The sequence below is a fragment of the Bufo bufo genome, chromosome 8 (assembly GCF_905171765.1).
Source record: "Bufo bufo chromosome 8, aBufBuf1.1, whole genome shotgun sequence".
Taxonomy (NCBI): domain Eukaryota; kingdom Metazoa; phylum Chordata; class Amphibia; order Anura; family Bufonidae; genus Bufo; species Bufo bufo.
In genome coordinates, this window is record NC_053396.1 from 18,902,466 (window position 1) to 18,919,413 (window position 16,948).

Here is a 16,948-nt window from a genome sequence, read left to right on the forward strand (position 1 = left end):
TATTACCAAGCCCGAAATGTATATCTTCTATTCAGAGAACTCTTAGAAAGTCTCAAAAAGCAAAAAAAAAACAACAACATAAGAGCTCAAAGCAAAAGTGGTGAATGTATCTCAAGGAGATTGGGAATTAATTCAAGGACATGTTTCTGACATTTGCAGACGTCTAGCGAGTACGCGCCGCGGCTGCAGTCAACAAATGGCATTCCTGTGCGGAGATGAAGTCAGACGTGCAATTCTCAAAAGCGCCACATGAGGGAGCATGGGAACTAGGAATCCTCAAGTCTGCTGACAGGTATTGCGGCATCACTGAATGGGCTCATGCACACAAACGTATTTTCTTTCCGCTTCCATTGCGTGTTTTTTTTTTTGCGGAACCATTCACTTCAGCGGGTCCGCAAAAACAAAGGAAGGTACTCCATGTGCATTCTGTTTCCGTTCCGCAAAAATGTAGTGCATGTCCTATGATTGTCCGCAAATCACGGTCCGAGGCCCCATTCAAGTCAATGGGTCTGCAAAAAATATGGAACACACACACAGAACACCTCCTTATGTTGCGGATCCATACTATAGAAATGCTATGCCCATATTGCTCATGTGTTTGGTGAATAATAAGTTACTGTTTCCGATCCGCAAAAAAACAGATCGCATACGGATATGTTTTGTGTAATAACTGAACGGAAGAGGACTTAAAATCAGAGGGGGAAAAAAAACTCAGATACGGCACAACGGATCCGTGAAAAACAGACCGCAAAACAACAACGGTCGTGACCACCATGGATCCTGAGAATGAAGGGGCCATGGTGCTCACAAAAGCTGGACAACCCCTTTAAACCAGTCCCGCGACTCCTTCATTCTCAGGATCACCAAAGAATATTACGCCATTATTTTATATGGGCATAGCCCTTTAAAATATTGGAAATCCACTTAAAGGCTATGAACACCTTTGGACGCAATTTGTTTTTATCATTGCATTTTGCTCATTTTTTATTAAAAAAAATTTCAACAGTTTTTGTCCTACAGGTTAAAATTTCGTCCTATGTGCAGAGCGAGTCCCGTCGCACAGGATCTGCAGCGCTCCTCTCTGATCTCCTGACCGCTCCTAAACACTCAGATTGATAAGGATTTAGCTGTAATGAGTGTTTAGGAGCGGTCAGGAGATCAGAGAGGAGGGCTGCTGATCCTGCGCGACGGGACTCGCTCTGCACATAGGACGAAATTTAACCCTGTAGGACAAAAGGGAAAAAAAATATAATTCCTCCATAGTTTTAAGGATTTTCGGGGTCATTTATCAAACTTGTATAAAGCAGAAGGGTCTTAGGTGCCCATAGCAACCAATCAGATTCCGCTTTTCATTTTTCAAAGGAGCTGTGAAAAATGAAAGGTGGAATCTGATTGGTTGCTAGGGGCAACTCAGCCAGTTCTACTTTACACCAGTTTGATGAATGACCCCCTTTGTTTTTACGGCGCTCTCTATGTGGTAAAACTGACCTCTTCCCTTCATTTTCCGCGTCAGTACGATTACAGCGATAGCACATTTATATAGTTTTTCTTGTGTTTTAATACTGAAAAAAAAAAAAAATGTAATAAAACTTTGAATTTTTTTTATTTTTGCTTTGAATTGTCTGACCCCAATTATTTTTTAAAGTTACATCTGCAGAGCCGCGTGAGGGCTCAGTTTTGTGGAGCAATCTGTATTTTTATTGATATCATTTTGAGTATGTATAACTTTTTGATCACTTTTTATAAAATTATTTTGGTGAAGTGAAAAAAATAAATAAAATAAATCTCCCCCCCCAATACGTACGGCGTTCGCGCTTTGGGGAACAGATGCCAAGTCTTCATTATTATTTTTTTATTGTTTATTTTTATTATGGCGGGAGGAGAGTTTAATTTTTATATTAAAAAAAAAAAAAAAAAAAAAATATTTTACTTTTATTTTCTAATACACATATTTTAGGTCCCCTTAGGGAACTTGAACATGTGATCATTATATCGCTTGTCCGATAGACTGCAATGAATTACCATTGCAGCTTATGGGAGTTGCGCTATGTTCCTATAGAGGCCTGCCACCTGTGGTAGTCTGGGATCCTTCAGACGGACCAAGGCTACCACAAGGAAAAAAACGGCTCCCGTGATTGCTGCGTGGAGTAGTCTTTTGGGCCCTGGAAGAGCAGCAATTCAAGGAAAAGCCGCCTTAAATGCCATGGTCACGACTGACCACGGCATCTGAGAAAGTAAATGTCTGCGATCAGCATCATCGCCGATCGCTTCCAGGGCCCAAATGGCTCCTCCGCACAGCACTCCAGGGAAAAGCTGCATTAAACGCCGTGGTCACAATTGACCACGGCAACTGAGGAGTTAAAAGGTCTGCGATCAGCATTATCGCTGATCGCAGACATTAGTCCGGTTGTTTGCTGTGTGAAACAGCAGAAAACTGTCACCTATAGTCAAGAAGCAGGCACAGTCTTTAAATATTGGACTTCTGCCATACATTTACCTCCAGAAAGGGTTAAAATAATATCTGGATGCATGCGAAAAAGGCAAAAAAAAAAAAAAGAGACAATATGAGTGAACCCGTTCTATAAGGCCTCTTGCACACGAATGTGTGTGCCCCGCGTCCATTCTGCGGGCTGCAATGCACGAACACCCACCGTGGGGCAGCCGCAGCATATCGCAGACCCTTTCACTTTAATGGGTCCGCGAACCTCCTGTTCCGCAAAAAGATAGGACATGTTATATCTTTTTGCGGAATTGAAGTACGGGATGAAACCCCACGGAAGCACTTCGTAGGGTTCCGTTCTTCCGTTCCGCATCTCCGGACCCATACAAGTGAATTCAAGTGAGCAAATGCGGTCCGCAATACGGCCACGGAGCGCACACGTTCGCATGAAAGAGGCCTAAGTGATTGGGAGACATACACTGGGTGACAGTCACAAAGACTGCATGACTGAGAAATTAGAGTTCTCATACTCCTGGCAACATGCCTGCAAGGCCTCTTTCAGACGGGCGTTGCGGGAAAATGTGCGGGTGCGTTGCAGGAACACCTGCGATTTTTCCGCGCGAGTGCAAAACATTGTAATGCGTTTTGCACTCGCGTGAGTGTTGTGTAGATGTTATTATTTTCCCTTATAACATGGTTATAAGGGAAAATAATAGCATTCTGAATACAGAATGCTTAGTAGGTGATCAATTGAGGGTTAAAAAAAAAATAAAAAAATTAACTCACCTTCTCCTCTTGTTCGCGTAGTTCCCACCTCTTCTTTACTTCTTTAATGATGATGAGCTGTGGGCTAAAGGACCTTTGGTGACGTCAGATCACATGCTCCAATCACATGGTCCATCACCGTGGTGATGGACCATGTGATTGGAGCATGTGATCTGACATCACCACAGGTTCTAGCCGGTAGTTCATCTTTTAAGAAGTAAAGAAGAGACCGGGAACTACGCGAACAAGAGGAGAAGGTGAGTTAATTTTTTAATTTTTTTTTTAACCCTCAATTGATCACCTACTAAGCATTCTGTATTCAGAATGCTATTATTTTCCCTTATAACCATGTTATAAGGGAAAATAATACAGTGAATAGACTGTCACCTAGCAACCATGCGTGAAAATCGCACCGCATCCGCACTTGCTTGCGATTTTCACGCAACCCCATTCACTTCTATGGGGCCTGCGTTGCGTGAAAAACGCAGAATATAGAGCATGCTGCGATTTTCACGCAACGCACAAGTGATGCGTGAAAATCACCGCTCATGTGAACAGCCCCATAGAAATGAATGGGTCGGTATTCAGTGCGGGTGCAATGCGTTCAACTCACGCATCGCATCCGCGCGGAATACTCGCCCGTGTGAAAGGGGCCCAAGATTCCAGTTGTCCGTCCCTTCATCTTTAGTGCCCTGGAGGAAGTGACAGCCCTAGCGTCCAATCAGGAGACTCTCAGAGCAGAGGGGAGGGGCTGACAGAGAGCCCAGGGCGCTAAGCACGAAGAGACCGCCTCCAGGACACTTGTGATCGTGGCACCGGGGGGATGCAAACCTCAACTTCGAGGTGCAACCTTCATAACAATCACCCGGGAAACATCTACCCGCAGCAGTTTCGAGGGGTCAAACAAAATAGAGCGGGGGTCAGCAACATCCAGCACTTCAGCTGTTGTGAAACTACAAGTCCCAGCATGCTCCCTTCACTTCTATGAGAGATCCAAGTGTGCATGCTGGGAGTGATAGTTTCACCACAGCTGGTGGCCGACCCCCGGGGATAGACTGTGCCTTATACGAGTGAATCCACAATGCCCCCTAGTGGCAGCAGCACTCCGCATGGGCAGATCCCGCGCTGGGGGAGCATGGAGTACCTGAGAGCGCTTCCACTTGGCCATGTCAGGAACTGTGTTGATCTCCTTCTTGGGGACAATAAAGTTTTGTTTCGAAAGATCCTCGTCCCCATTGTGGGAGCCTGAAAAAAAAAAAAAGGAGGAGGTGAGCATGAAGGACACGATGTGAGAGCATGGGCGGGGCATGACACAGGAACACAGAGGGAACCAGAGAATCCCTGTGTCATGCTCCGCCCCCTCAGCGCCTGCACTAGGAGGTACACAATGTATTAAAAGGGATACCCTTAAAGACAAAAAAAAAATATGGCCAACTTGCCCCCTTGAACCTCTGGCTGAACGGCCTAAAGGTGCGGTATATCTGTCTGGCGCCCTTTAAGCCATTCAGATGCACTGAGAGGGCTCGTGTACAGTCAATACGGCAGCCATCTTGGAGCTCCGGACTGATCTACAAGGTGCGACACGTGGTCGGAAGGAACTTAGACTCCAGGCCTTCACTGATGCGGAGAATGGGGGTAGTACACATGTGATCAGCGGGGGTCCAGCCATGGGACATTTCTGCCATCACCGCCCCTTTAAGGCGTGCCAATACCAGGCAGGAGCAATGTCAAGGGGGCGCAGAATGGCACAGTGCTGTACTGGCAGCGGCCGGTCAATGGCTTTCATCCGGATCTGGTGCGACACACAAGTCACTGTGTAGTCCTAGTCTGCTCAGCCAAGTGTGGGATAAGCGGCAACGACACACATCATGTGCCGCTTCTCTCCAGTACCAGGACCGTTAAACGCCTACCAGCCCGATCCTCGCCAGGCAGAGATGCAGCAAGCCCCAGCTTTTATTTCCCCCAGAAAGACTTGCAAGGCGCTTAAAGGGGAGGTATAAGATCTGGACAATCACCCTAGGAACACAGGGTAACATAGGGATATATCTCCACTGGATCAGGGACGTCCAGCTGCTGTGAAACTACAACTCCCAGCACACAAACACTCCAACAGAAGTGAATGGAGCACTGTGGGAGTTGTAGTTTCTGACCATTGAGGCCTAGTGAGGACAGGGAGTGGGGCAGCCCCAGCGGTCACCTGTGGAAGAACTACAAGTCCCAGCATGCTAGCAGTAGGCAGGCACCTGGGATAGCTCCACTCCTGGTGCCCACCTCTGCCTCCTGAGACCCGGGCATCCCCACTGGAGGCTCGGCTATGGTTACCATAGCAACGAGGAGCCAGCAAGAGCCATGTGACCGGCCGCCATGACTACGCAGTGTGGTTATTAGTTAGGGGGTGACAGACCTGTCTGTTGCTCCCTCTCGGCCATCTTCTTACAGCCGGGTTCTCTTCACCTTTTACCTTTCACCTCCTAAAGACACGCCCTCCGTCCGTCACCCTGGAAACCGTGACTCCTCCTCCTCCCTTACGTTTTACCGCCGACAAAACTTAGAGTCCGTTTTCCGAAGCAGAAGTGACATTCTCCCCCTCCCTCATCCTTCTTTCTAAGCACGCCTCAGGGTTTGGCGGCGCTTGCCAGATATAAAAATGGCCGCCGAGCAATGACCGTCCGCCATCTTTACCAAGGGCAAATCCGCCTCTTTTTTTTTTTTTTTTTTTTTTTTTTAAAAAACCTCTTCCCTGATTTAGCTTCTTTTTTTTTCTTGACAGGAATGGAAATCAGAAAAGAAAAACAGCGCAGGGTCGAGGAAATAAGTTCGACTGGCAACAGTTTGCCCTTAGTCAAGATGGTGGCGGTTTAAACCACAGGCGCCATGTTTGTTTCTGGCAACTCCCTAAGTTGCGCAGGTCTCCTATTCGGAAACATTTCCAGTCCTTCTGAAGCGGAGACCGTCTCCGGTGAACGGTGGAAGTCCCGGCGGGGTGAAGAGAAGGAGGGACGGAATGCGCGGCGCCGGAGAGCCCGCGGGAACATGGCCGTTGCGCCCCACCCTGGCCTCTATGGGCAAAGCAGCAGAGTTGTGTTGACGGAGCGGCAATGAAGTTGTCACTGTCCTTGTGACTGACAGGCAGGGCGACAGTGGCAGCTCCCTGCGGGGGACTTTGTACTGGGGCTCTGATAGTTCTGCCCTGCAGGAGACATGCTAGCCTTCATAGCCAGGAGCATGGTAAGTGAGCGCGCACTCACCTTCTAGTGGGCTTCTGTCACCTGCTTATTAACCCTTTCCTCTCAGGGGGGCATCCCCTTTAAGGGCTGTCGCGTTGCATGTGGTTTAACCTTTGCTCACGTGGAAATGATTGTTTATAACGCGCTTTTCACGAAAAACTGCGCGTTCGTCGTATGTTTCGATATCTAATACGCCCTTGTCTTAGTTCACCGCTACGGGGTCGGCTCCCGTTTTATAATTTTTATATTATATTTTTTTATATTATTATTATTAATATTATTATTGTTGTTGTTGTTGTTGTTGTTTTTTTTTTTATTGTTTTGTTTTCTGTACAATCCCCCTGAATCTGCTTCATTATGGGATTTTGTCACGCGGCTCACAGGTCGTGGACTGTAACGCGAAAGTGGCGTGTGACATGACGCTGGTCTGCGACTCGGCGTGACGGCAAAAAAATAAATAAAAAATCCAAGGCGATTTGTCTGCAACTTGCTGGACTCTTTTAGATGGGGGATCACTTTCTATAACCCAGAATACCCCTGTAAAGCAGGGGGGGGGGGGGGGGTTAAAAGTTGGGTGCGACCTGCAAGACAAAATCCATCAGGTCCGGAATTTTTATTTTTTTTTTTAAGACTTTCACGTGGCACTGTGACCTCATTGACAGTCCTGAAATCCAATGTCCCGTGGCTCAAGAGTGACGCGTGGCGCGGAAGAGTCACACGTTGCACACGACTTAAATTAAAGGGCATCTGTCAGCAGTTTTGTACCTGTGACACCGGCTGACCTGTTACATGTGCACTTGGCAGCTGAAGACAAATGTGTTGGTCCCATGTTCATATGTGACCGCATCGCTGAGAAAAATGATGTTTTAATATATGCAAATGAGCTGCTAGGAGCAATGGGGGCGTTACCATTACACCTAGAGGCTCTGCTCTCTCTGCAACTGCGGCACTCTCTACTTTGACAGGACCAGTTGTGATAATGTTTTCACTGCCTGGTCCTTTCAATCAAAGTACAGAAGGTGCGGAAGTTGCAGAGAGAGCAGAGCCTGTAGGTGTAATGGTAACGCCCCCGTTGCTCCTAGAGGCTCATTTGCATATATTAAAACATCGTTTTTCTCAGCAATGCGGGCACAAATGAACATGGGACCAACACAGATGCCTTCAGCTGCCAAGTGCACATGCAACAGGTCAGCCAGAGTCATAGGTACAAAACTGCTGACAGATGCCCTTTAAAGCTGGTGGGGTAAAGGTCACGCTTGAGCCGCCAGGTCTGGATTCTTGTGACTGTCGTGTCTCAGAGACAGCCATTAGATGTCGCGCCACTTTTATGACGCCGCGTAGGGTAGGATGACGTACGCGGACAGCGCCCCCCATTGACTTTATGTCAGGCAGCCACGACCGGACAAAATTGCGTAGAATACTGCGTGGTGTCGTCCAGATTTTAGCAAATCTACAGGAGGAGCGTGCGCCCTGTGTGAACGGAGCCGTAGGGATCGCGCCATTCCTCATACAGGATGAGAGGCTTCTGCGTCACGTGTGCTTCGTATAGAGCAAACCTACAGAAGGAGCGCAATATGGATTATCCTTCGCACTGACAGGAGATCTGGCCAATCACAGAGCAGCTTTAATTTGTAAATAAAAGTGGCGTGCTGATTGGTGGCGGTCGGCAGTGCTGGTGAATGAGACTCTATTGGTGTGAAATCTCGCTACGTTTTGCCTCCAGAGGTCTGGGAAAGCGGAGTGATGTCAGTTTTTACCAGATGAATAGAGCACGACTGACGGACTTCTATTTTGGGGGCTTTATTTGGTTTCGCGATGACCTAGACGATGCTCCCCGGCCGGCACATATGTTGATGTATGTCACCCGCGTCCTGCGGCCGCTCTGGATGGCAGGGATGCCTGCCGGGTATAGTGTTACACACAGGCCCTGGAGGCGTATCGTTTTTTGCTCTTCACGGTCACCAGCACAGAACTGAAATGACTTTGCTTTCTCTCGTAAACTTTGCTCCCATAACACAGTCCATTTAGATTTTCCTGGTTTGTGAATAGAATGCCGGACTGCAGGGAAGACCGACTGACGGACAAAGTTTAGGCGAGGGGATAGCCGACTGCCGAACGCCACCCCTCAGCCAACGGGTTGGAGCGCCTTTTAATTGAGAGAGGAAATCGGACTCCTGAAGGCCAATGAACGATGGCGTGCTGTCCGGAATATGGGGAAGGCAGCGGTCCCTTCCCCTTGTGACATCATTTAGTAGCAGTCCCATCCGCTTTTTTTATTTATTTTAAAAAAAATTCGGATTGCATGCAAACCCATTTATTTCTATGGATCTGTTCATCCTTCAATACTGTGCGACCATTAAAGGCGTATTCCGGTTAGATAGGGGATAGCTATTAAATCGGTGGGGGTCCCAGCAGTAGGGGTATTCGCTAGGATAAGCCCCCATAGCCGGAGGTGGAACCCACACCTTTGAAAGTCACAAAGGGGCGCTACGCGCATGCTCGGCCGCCCTCCATTCATTTCTGTGGGGCCCCCCCACAGATGCACTCCCGTACATTCCTATGGGGTCGACAGATTCGGCGGAGGGTGACCACGCGTGAGGCTCAGTTTACGAGATAGGTGCGGGTCACATCTCTTGGACCTGCAGCTATCAGACAATGGGGGCATATCCTAGCGATATGCCCCCATTGTCTGAGATGGGAATACCCCTTTAACGATGCAGCGCGGCTATGCAGTGCAGTCTTCATAAGGTAAATAAGAGGCAGCTGAAGCCTAATTGGCTGCGCCCCGAGGGGCTGATGACTGCGCCATGTGGTCGCGCTATGTTGAACTGGGGTGGGGCTGCAATGCTCCTCCCTCTCCACTCAGGTGCTAAGGCTGATTAATGGAGCAGACAGAACTAGCTGCACAGAGGAAGTCAGCGCCACCTCTCCTCAGTCTGACTGTAGGTAGGTTGTACTTACTGATTGCTGTTTCTTTTTTTTTTGTATTTACTACTTTAATTGTGTTATCTACAAAGTCCTCAGGGTGGGGGATGCAAGGTGTCGGCCGGCAAGTCAGTTCTTATATGCTCCCTAGGACCCCTGGACTAACGGGATTTGATAGGATTGTCCGTATACTGGCGGTAAAGCTATGCATGCAGCTGCGGGGGTTTCTGCAGCTATTATACTGTTGTCGTGTTGTATTAGTACTGAATTATCTGGGTGTAACCACCACTCCACGGTTTTCCGTGTGGCTTTGATTTGGTTTTTCCGCAGATCTCACCCTTTCATTGAAAAGGTTTGAAATCCGCACCAGAAAACGCAAACGTAACTTCTAAATCTGCACGGCCTAGTTCACACTTCAGTGATTGGAGCCTCCGCAGACATAGGGTATAAGGGAAAGATCTGCACCTGGTTGTGGCTCAAAATCACTGACCGAACACTGACGTGTGAATGAGGCTTAAAGGGGTATTCCCATCTTGGACATTGGGGGGCATATTACTAGGATATGCCCACCAGTGTCTGATGGGTGCGGGTCTTGCTTCTGGGACCCACATCTATATTTAGAACGGAACCCACGCCACGCATGGGCAGCCGCCCTCCATTCATTTCTATGGGAGCGCCGAAAATAGCCTTGCCTATTTCCATCAGCCCCACTGAAGTAAATGGAGCTGTGGCCGCGCTTGCGCAGTGCACTTCCCTTTGATTTCAATGGGACTTCTGAAAATAGCTGAGCGTGCGCCGCTTGGCTATTTTCGGAGCCCCCATAGAAATGAATGGAGGGCGGCAGGGCACGCGCGGTGCACCCGCCAGCTCTGTTGTAAGTATAGGTGCGGGTCCCGCACCTATCAGACATTGAGGGCATATTCTAGCGAAATGCCACTATTGTCCGAGATGGGAGAACCCCTTTAAGGCTACCTACCTGCGCACTGTGGATTTCCGTGCACATTTCTGTGCGTTTCCACACCGAAAAAACACGTGTTGTGTGCTGTTTTTGTTTGCAGATTTTTCCCAAATCTCGATCCTTGCATTGAAAAGGGTGAAATCTGCAAACATTTTGTCGCCCAGGGTTTTAAAAAGTCACAAGGGGTCTTGCAACTTTTTATTTTTTAGCCATACTGGCATTAGTAAATGGCCCCCAGTATATTTTGTGGCAATGTGAGCAGCCATTGGATCTTCTAGTGTGTGGCACCCATAGGATGCCACGTTAATACATATACGGCGTGCAGTATACCTATTTTTACGTGACGTATACCGGCCCAGCAGAGGGGCACTTTTGTTTTCTAGAAGGTGAATGGGGGCCCCTGCATACTTCTATGGCACGCATCGGGAGGGCACCAAAACACCTTGTCCCGGCCCCAGCAGGAGGGTGGAGTGACACTCGGGCTGTTCGGAGTCAGTGCACTCAGCCCTGCCCTGTATTATATTATGGGGGGGCGTGCTGTAATCATTTATTACAGCGTCAGCCATTGCTGATCAGAGGTTAAACTCCGGGAAATCAAGGCTGTACAACTAGGGGAAAGTTTACGGTTCCACTTTACAGGAGCAGGTGAACTATGGCTGATAACACGAGCAAGACATAGGGGGCGCCACACTAGAGCAGGCAAATGCGGAGTCCGTGGGCCATGCTGCAGATCTATGTGGGGTAATTTATCCTATAAAGAATGGGCATGCTCCAGAAACGGTACATGCCTGTCTTTGGTTTAGTTGGGGGGGGGGGGGGGTCTCGGTGGTCAGGCCCCCAATAAACACTCACTTATGGCTATGGTGCCGTCTGTCGCCCCGTCGTCGCCCCCCCCCCCCCTTTCCCCGGCATCAGGAGTAGTGTGCTGTATGTTAAACAGGGCCACCAAAAAATGGTGAACATAGGCCCAGGTATTGGGGAATTGCCTGAGAAGCGATTTTCCTATAGCGCAGTATTGCCCTCACTCCCTTTAGCCATGGGAGCAGCGCCGTAATGGATAAGGGGCTGCCGAGGGTTGTTTGACTTCAGAAATATAGTTTGGGGAGTTGTAATTTAAGCAATTCCCTATATATTCTGGCCGGTAATGTGCCCGGGTAAGCGGCCGTACAGTTAGTACAGTAGCAGAGCTTTGGATGGTATCTCTATGGCCGCTCCATCGGGTTCTCCTGCCAAGTATTGCAAAATAATTGGCGCAAACAGTGGATGTAATGCCAGGAGGAAAGGTGTGTGATCTCACATCCATAAAGGGGGTGTAACAGGTACACCCCCCCAGTACTCATTATTTATCTAGTCCCTGGCCAGCAGAGCTTACAGTCTATGTCCCGGACATACACATGCAGCAGCCAGTATTCTGTGAATCCTCACCGCCTCAGCCCATTCACTGCACCGCAGGACGTTGGCGAGGGTCCCGCAGATGCAGCTTGTATGGAGGTGATTCCCATAATTACTTTTATATGGAAAATCGCTTGTCAGGCGATTCCCTCATGTCTTGTGTACGTCAAATGTCAGGGGTGCATGTCACTGTGTATAGTGACGAAGCGGGGGGGGGCACATGGTGAGCGCAGACGGGCTCTATTCACCTGATATTTGTGACTGGTCTACTGCAGGGGTTCCCAACCTGCGGCCCTCCATCTGTTGAGAAACTACAGCTCCCAGCAGGCCCAGACAGGGAGTAGTAGTTGTAGTAGAGACACGGAGAAGGATGGAGATGAAAGAGCAGTGAAGAATTTGTCTATTCCAGGCATGCTCAACCTGCGGCCCTCCAGCTGTTGCAAAACTACAACTCCCAGCATGCCCAGAGAGCCTACTGCTGTCAGCCTACAGCAGGGCATGGTGGGAGTTGTAGTTTTACAACAGCTGGAGGGCCGCAGGTTGGGCATCTCTGGTACTATTCGAATGCAGACGGGTGACCAGAAGACTCAATATGGCCGCCTATAGTCAGGAAGAGCAGCTCCGGAGTGTAAACTTCTGCTCTAACCAGTGACACACTGAGCAGACTTGAGCAGGTCTTGTATAATCTGGTGACCCTACGACATATTAATGGCTGCCGTTTTGTTTCCTGTGTTGTGTCTAGAAGGTTGGTGGGCCTGCATGTTAATTAGTCAGTGCAGCGATGGATGAGCGGCGCCAGGCAGATCAGGTATAGTACGCTTCTCACTCCCCGACCCCTCTCTGTCCTCTTGCTCTCTATCTGATTCGCTTCTGCCGGGATTAGAATAATGAGACTTTCCTTTGCAGACACTGATCTCGTTATTACCCCCCCTGCGTGTAACGAGGAAGCGAGGGCAGAGCTGAAGACTTCATCCTCCAAGGAGCGCCTCTAGGGACATTGGGGGGGGGGGATTGATCAAAAGGAAAACTGGCCTGTAATCCCCATTGTAGATAGCTGAGCTGTAATACCGCACACAGACACGAGAGGCGCTGTTCCTGGCTCGGCACAGTACCCCACTGCAGTGTGCCGATCAGATACCACACGTCCTCTGCCCTTAGTAAACACTGCACCGAAGGAAGAAATGGATCAGGGGTGTATGATAATATTGGGTTGTTTGCAGTTGTCAGGTGTCGGCTCTGCCTATCACAGCGTTGGATGGTATATCCTGGCCCCGGAGCCCTTTCTAATCCGACATCCGTTCAGTCGCCTCTATCACATGAGGCTCAGCGCGCTAATGGCAAATAACCTATTAACCCAATGTATGCTGATGCTTGTCTCCTTTAAAGGGGTTATCCCATGAGTAATGTAAAAAGTGACATCATATGGTACATAACAAAACTAGAACCAGAGCTCACGTGGATCCAGATTCATTGCTCCAATTTCACAGCTTGATTTATTTCAATCTGGCAGCTCAGGGGTGTGTCCTTCCTGCAGCAGCTCTCTCCCCGACACAGCTCAGGGGTGTGTCCTTCCTGCAGCGGCTCTCTCCCCGACACAGCTCAGGGGTGTGTCCTTCCTGCAGCGGCTCTCTCCCCGACACAGCTCAGGGGTGTGTGCTTCCTGCAGCGGCTCTCTCCCCGACACAGCTCAGGGGTGTGTGCTTCCTGCAGCAGCTCTCTCCCCGACACAGCTCAGGGGTGTGTGCTTCCTGCAGCAGCTCTCTCCCCGACACAGTTCAGGGGTGTGTGCTTCCTGCAGCAGCTCTCTCCCCGACACAGCTCAGGGGTGTGTCCTTCCTGCAGCAGCTCTCTCCCCGACACAGCTCAGGGGTGTGTCCTTCCTGCAGCGGCTCTCTTCCCGACACAGCTCAGGGGTGTGTCCTTCCTGCAGCGGCTCTCTTCCCGACACAGCTCAGGGGTGTGACCTTTCTGTCACAACTCGGGAAGCATGTCTTTTCTGCTGCAGCTCTCCCTGTGATTGTCTCTGGCTTCCCACAGCAGATACAGCTGGTGGCAGTGCAAAGATGGAACTGAGCATGTCTGTCCACCTTAACGAGGTGGACAGAGAGATGAAGAAAAGAAGAGACAGCAGGTGGCGCTATACAGATTGACTTCATGGCATAGCTCAGTGGCTGTGCTGCATTTTTAATGACATTTACAATTACAAAAGTACTCAGATCCAGGTGCTGGTTTGAAAAATGTAGACTCTTTCTCGTGGGACAACTCCTTTTACTAAGACACTAAACCAAAAATCAGAGAAGAAGCAAAAAACGGAAATTCTTTTGGAAATGTATTAACCCGGCTACAAATCTGGAGGTTTTTATCTGCAGGTATCACCCCACCTTCTACATCGGTCAGCGGAACGCCACTTCTCCCAGCTTCCCCCTACACATGCATCCTCGGCTTAGTATGCATGTGTTTTGAATGGCAGGAAATGAGAAAACCAGACGCCTCTCATGACGGCTTGTCTCCTGCCAGAACAAAAGGATTGGGAATTGAAATTCAGTTTGCCCGATCCTTCATCTAGAGGAGAGTTGGGGGGCCGGCGTCACGCATGTTAGGTGGCCCTATCTGTCATCTAATGTGCACGGGGCCCTCAGTTGTCTTTGGCCATAAACATTACATAACTATTCAGATGGCCGCCTGCTGCAGACTTTGACTCCTTATTTCAGTGGGAAGAGATAAGAAGCCGCCAGATATCTGACACCACTTATCTCTACATCGGATATCCGCCCTGGCGCCTCCCTTGTCCACAGGCTTCATCTGGTATTGCAGTATAGTCACAGCCAACGTTTAAGTAAATTGGGCTGACCCGTAATACCAGAAGCAGTGTTTTTTTGTTTTTGTTTTTTTTCCTCCAGTAGTACTGATGAACTTACTTTATTATTATTTTTTTTTTCAGGCCAGGCCGGCCCGCTTGGTGAGGCCCGTCTCCTTGGTGAAGCTGCCAGGTAGGTACTTGGCACACCAAGAGGGGTTGCCAAACCTTCCCGTACCCCAATTGCAACAGACGCTGGACAAGTACCTTCTGGCCTTGAAACCTCTGGTCCCTGAAGATGAATGGCACCACACCAGCCAGCTGGTGGAGGACTTCCGGACATCTGGAGTGGGCGAGCGGCTGCAGAAGAGGCTTGAGAGGAGAGCGCAGAAGACTGAAAACTGGGTACTGCCACCTGCACCACTGATACTGACACCAAGTGGGGGGGGGGGGGGGGCCTCTATGTCCGTATGCCATGATAGAGTATATGGACAGAGGGGGTCTTAATGTGAAAACTAGGTACTGACACCAAGTGAGGCGACCCCCCCCCCCCCCTCCCCCTATGTTTGTATGCCATGATAGAGTATATGGACAGAGGGGGTCTTAATGTGAAAACTAGGTACTGACACCAAGTGAGGCGACCCCCCCCCCCCCATGTTTGTATGCCATGATACTGACACCAAGCGGGGGGACCCCCCTGTATGCCATGATACTGACCAGGGCTGTGGAGTCGGTAGATAAATGTTCCGACTCCTCAGTTTTATGTACTTCCGACTCCTCTGTATTAATATGCGAATGTATTTTATACATTCCTTGAGGGAAAGAAACGCAACCTACCACAGGACTACTGGCTGGGAAGCCAACAGTCTACTGTATTGCACAGTTTAAGCAAAAGACAAACACAATGAAAACAAAGTTTTATTAATTTTTTTTTATTAATCAATCAAGTGGCTGGATAGTAGCAGCAGGCATAAACATCAGGAACAGGATCTTTACCAGTTCAAAAATACAAACCACATTATTTGGTTGTTTTAGAACAAAAACAAAGCTTATCTATAATGAACCAAAAACAAAATCTGTAAAACCTAGAAATGGTTTATATTAATCTTGAAATGTAGTTATAGGCTTAGCAAATGCAAATCAATTCAATGTAGAGTTCTAAGGAAGAGAATTGCCTCTGCCAGATCCTCTTTCACAGAGGCTCTTAAGTCAGACTTTATTATTTTTAGGGCTGAAAATAATCTTTCGACACTGACTTGGGTGGGTGGCATTGCAGTAACTATTCTGGCCACATCACTAACGATCTCTGGATAAACAAGGATGGCTTTTTTTTTTTTTTTTATTCCAATCTAAATTTAGTAGGAGTCGGAGTCGGTGCATTGTTTGCCGACTCCGACTCCAGGTACCCAAAATTTCCTCCGACTCCTCGACTCTGACTCCACAGCCCTGATACTGACACCAGGTGGGGGGACCCCCATCTATGTCCGTATGCCATGATAGCATATGGACAGAGGGGGTCTTCATGTGAAAACTGGGTACTGACACCAAGTGAGGCCACCCCCCCCTATCTTTGTATGCCATGATACTGACACCAAGCGGGGTCTTCATGAGACATGGCGTACACTTTCTTACAGCCGTTTGGGGTGGGGACGTTTTCCCTCATTACGTTCCTGTCTGACGACCTCTTCTTTGGTTCTCCTCAGCTCGCCGACTGGTGGCTGCAGACGGCTTACCTAGAATACCGCCTGCCGGTGGTGGTGCACTCTAGCCCCGGGGTGGTTTTACCAAAGCAAGATTTTGCAGACCGCCAGGGGCAGCTAAGGTAAGTTTCAATCTGCACTTGTCTCGTACAGTGACCTTTGTCTCTCCCGTAGCAGCAGGAGGAGGTAATTGACCCCTATCCAGGGTGACCTTTGCCACACTTTACTCGGCAGCTGTTTCCACACGTCTCAAAATAAAGTCCAGGGAGATTTATGGGAGGCAGTTCCTTCCAGACCCTCCTCCACGTATAATCACGGCGCAGCTATCGCTCCGACCTCAAGATTGTCCCCCCTCCTCCTCCTCGTCAGTGCGGGGGATCGTAATATGACCCGGTCAGAGTGGGTTCTGTTCATATGGATATTCAATAGTACAGCCCGTGGACGGAGATATGTCTCCATCGCAATTAGCAAAGCAATATTCTCCCCATATGGGACTGGTCTGATCTGGACACACACAGCGTACAGCTGCCATTGCTGTCAGGTTCCTATTGACTGATGCCACTGATTTTAAAGGAATATTCCGCTTGTTACAAGGGATCCCCTATAAAAGGATAGGGGATAGCCATTAGATCAGTTCTTGTGTCCTACCGCTGGGACAGAAGAACGGGGACCTTTTTCCCCTTGGAGCCCCCCTAAATGAACGGAGCAGCAGATCGGTCACACACACCGTCGCTCCATTCTTCT

General features: G+C 49.0%; 2 protein-coding genes across 4 annotated transcripts in view; one reads left to right on the forward strand and one right to left on the reverse strand.

Moving 5' to 3' along the window:
- The window catches only part of PTPA (protein phosphatase 2 phosphatase activator), a 52,965-nt gene extending 47,177 nt beyond the window's left edge, over positions 1 to 5,788 (reverse strand). Inside the window, exons 1-2 of one of the 2 annotated variants that reach the window (XM_040406105.1) lie at positions 5,667 to 5,788; positions 4,350 to 4,450 (exon numbers count right to left, since the gene is read on the reverse strand). In XM_040406105.1, the coding sequence (XP_040262039.1) occupies positions 4,350 to 4,373 (24 nt within the window). In that variant the 5' untranslated portion in view covers positions 4,374 to 4,450; positions 5,667 to 5,788. Of the gene's footprint in view, positions 1 to 4,349; positions 4,451 to 5,609 lie in introns of both variants that reach the window. The other variant, XM_040406104.1, reaches the window with a different exon arrangement.
- Positions 5,789 to 6,097: 309 nt separating this feature from the next.
- CRAT (carnitine O-acetyltransferase) overlaps positions 6,098 to 16,948 on the forward strand; it is a 28,049-nt gene continuing 17,198 nt past the window's right edge. Inside the window, exons 1-4 of one of the 2 annotated variants that reach the window (XM_040406103.1) lie at positions 6,298 to 6,433; positions 12,450 to 12,515; positions 14,649 to 14,909; positions 16,208 to 16,326. In XM_040406103.1, the coding sequence (XP_040262037.1) occupies positions 12,489 to 12,515; positions 14,649 to 14,909; positions 16,208 to 16,326 (407 nt within the window). In that variant the 5' untranslated portion in view covers positions 6,298 to 6,433; positions 12,450 to 12,488. Of the gene's footprint in view, positions 6,434 to 12,449; positions 12,516 to 14,648; positions 14,910 to 16,207; positions 16,327 to 16,948 lie in introns of both variants that reach the window. The other variant, XM_040406102.1, reaches the window with a different exon arrangement.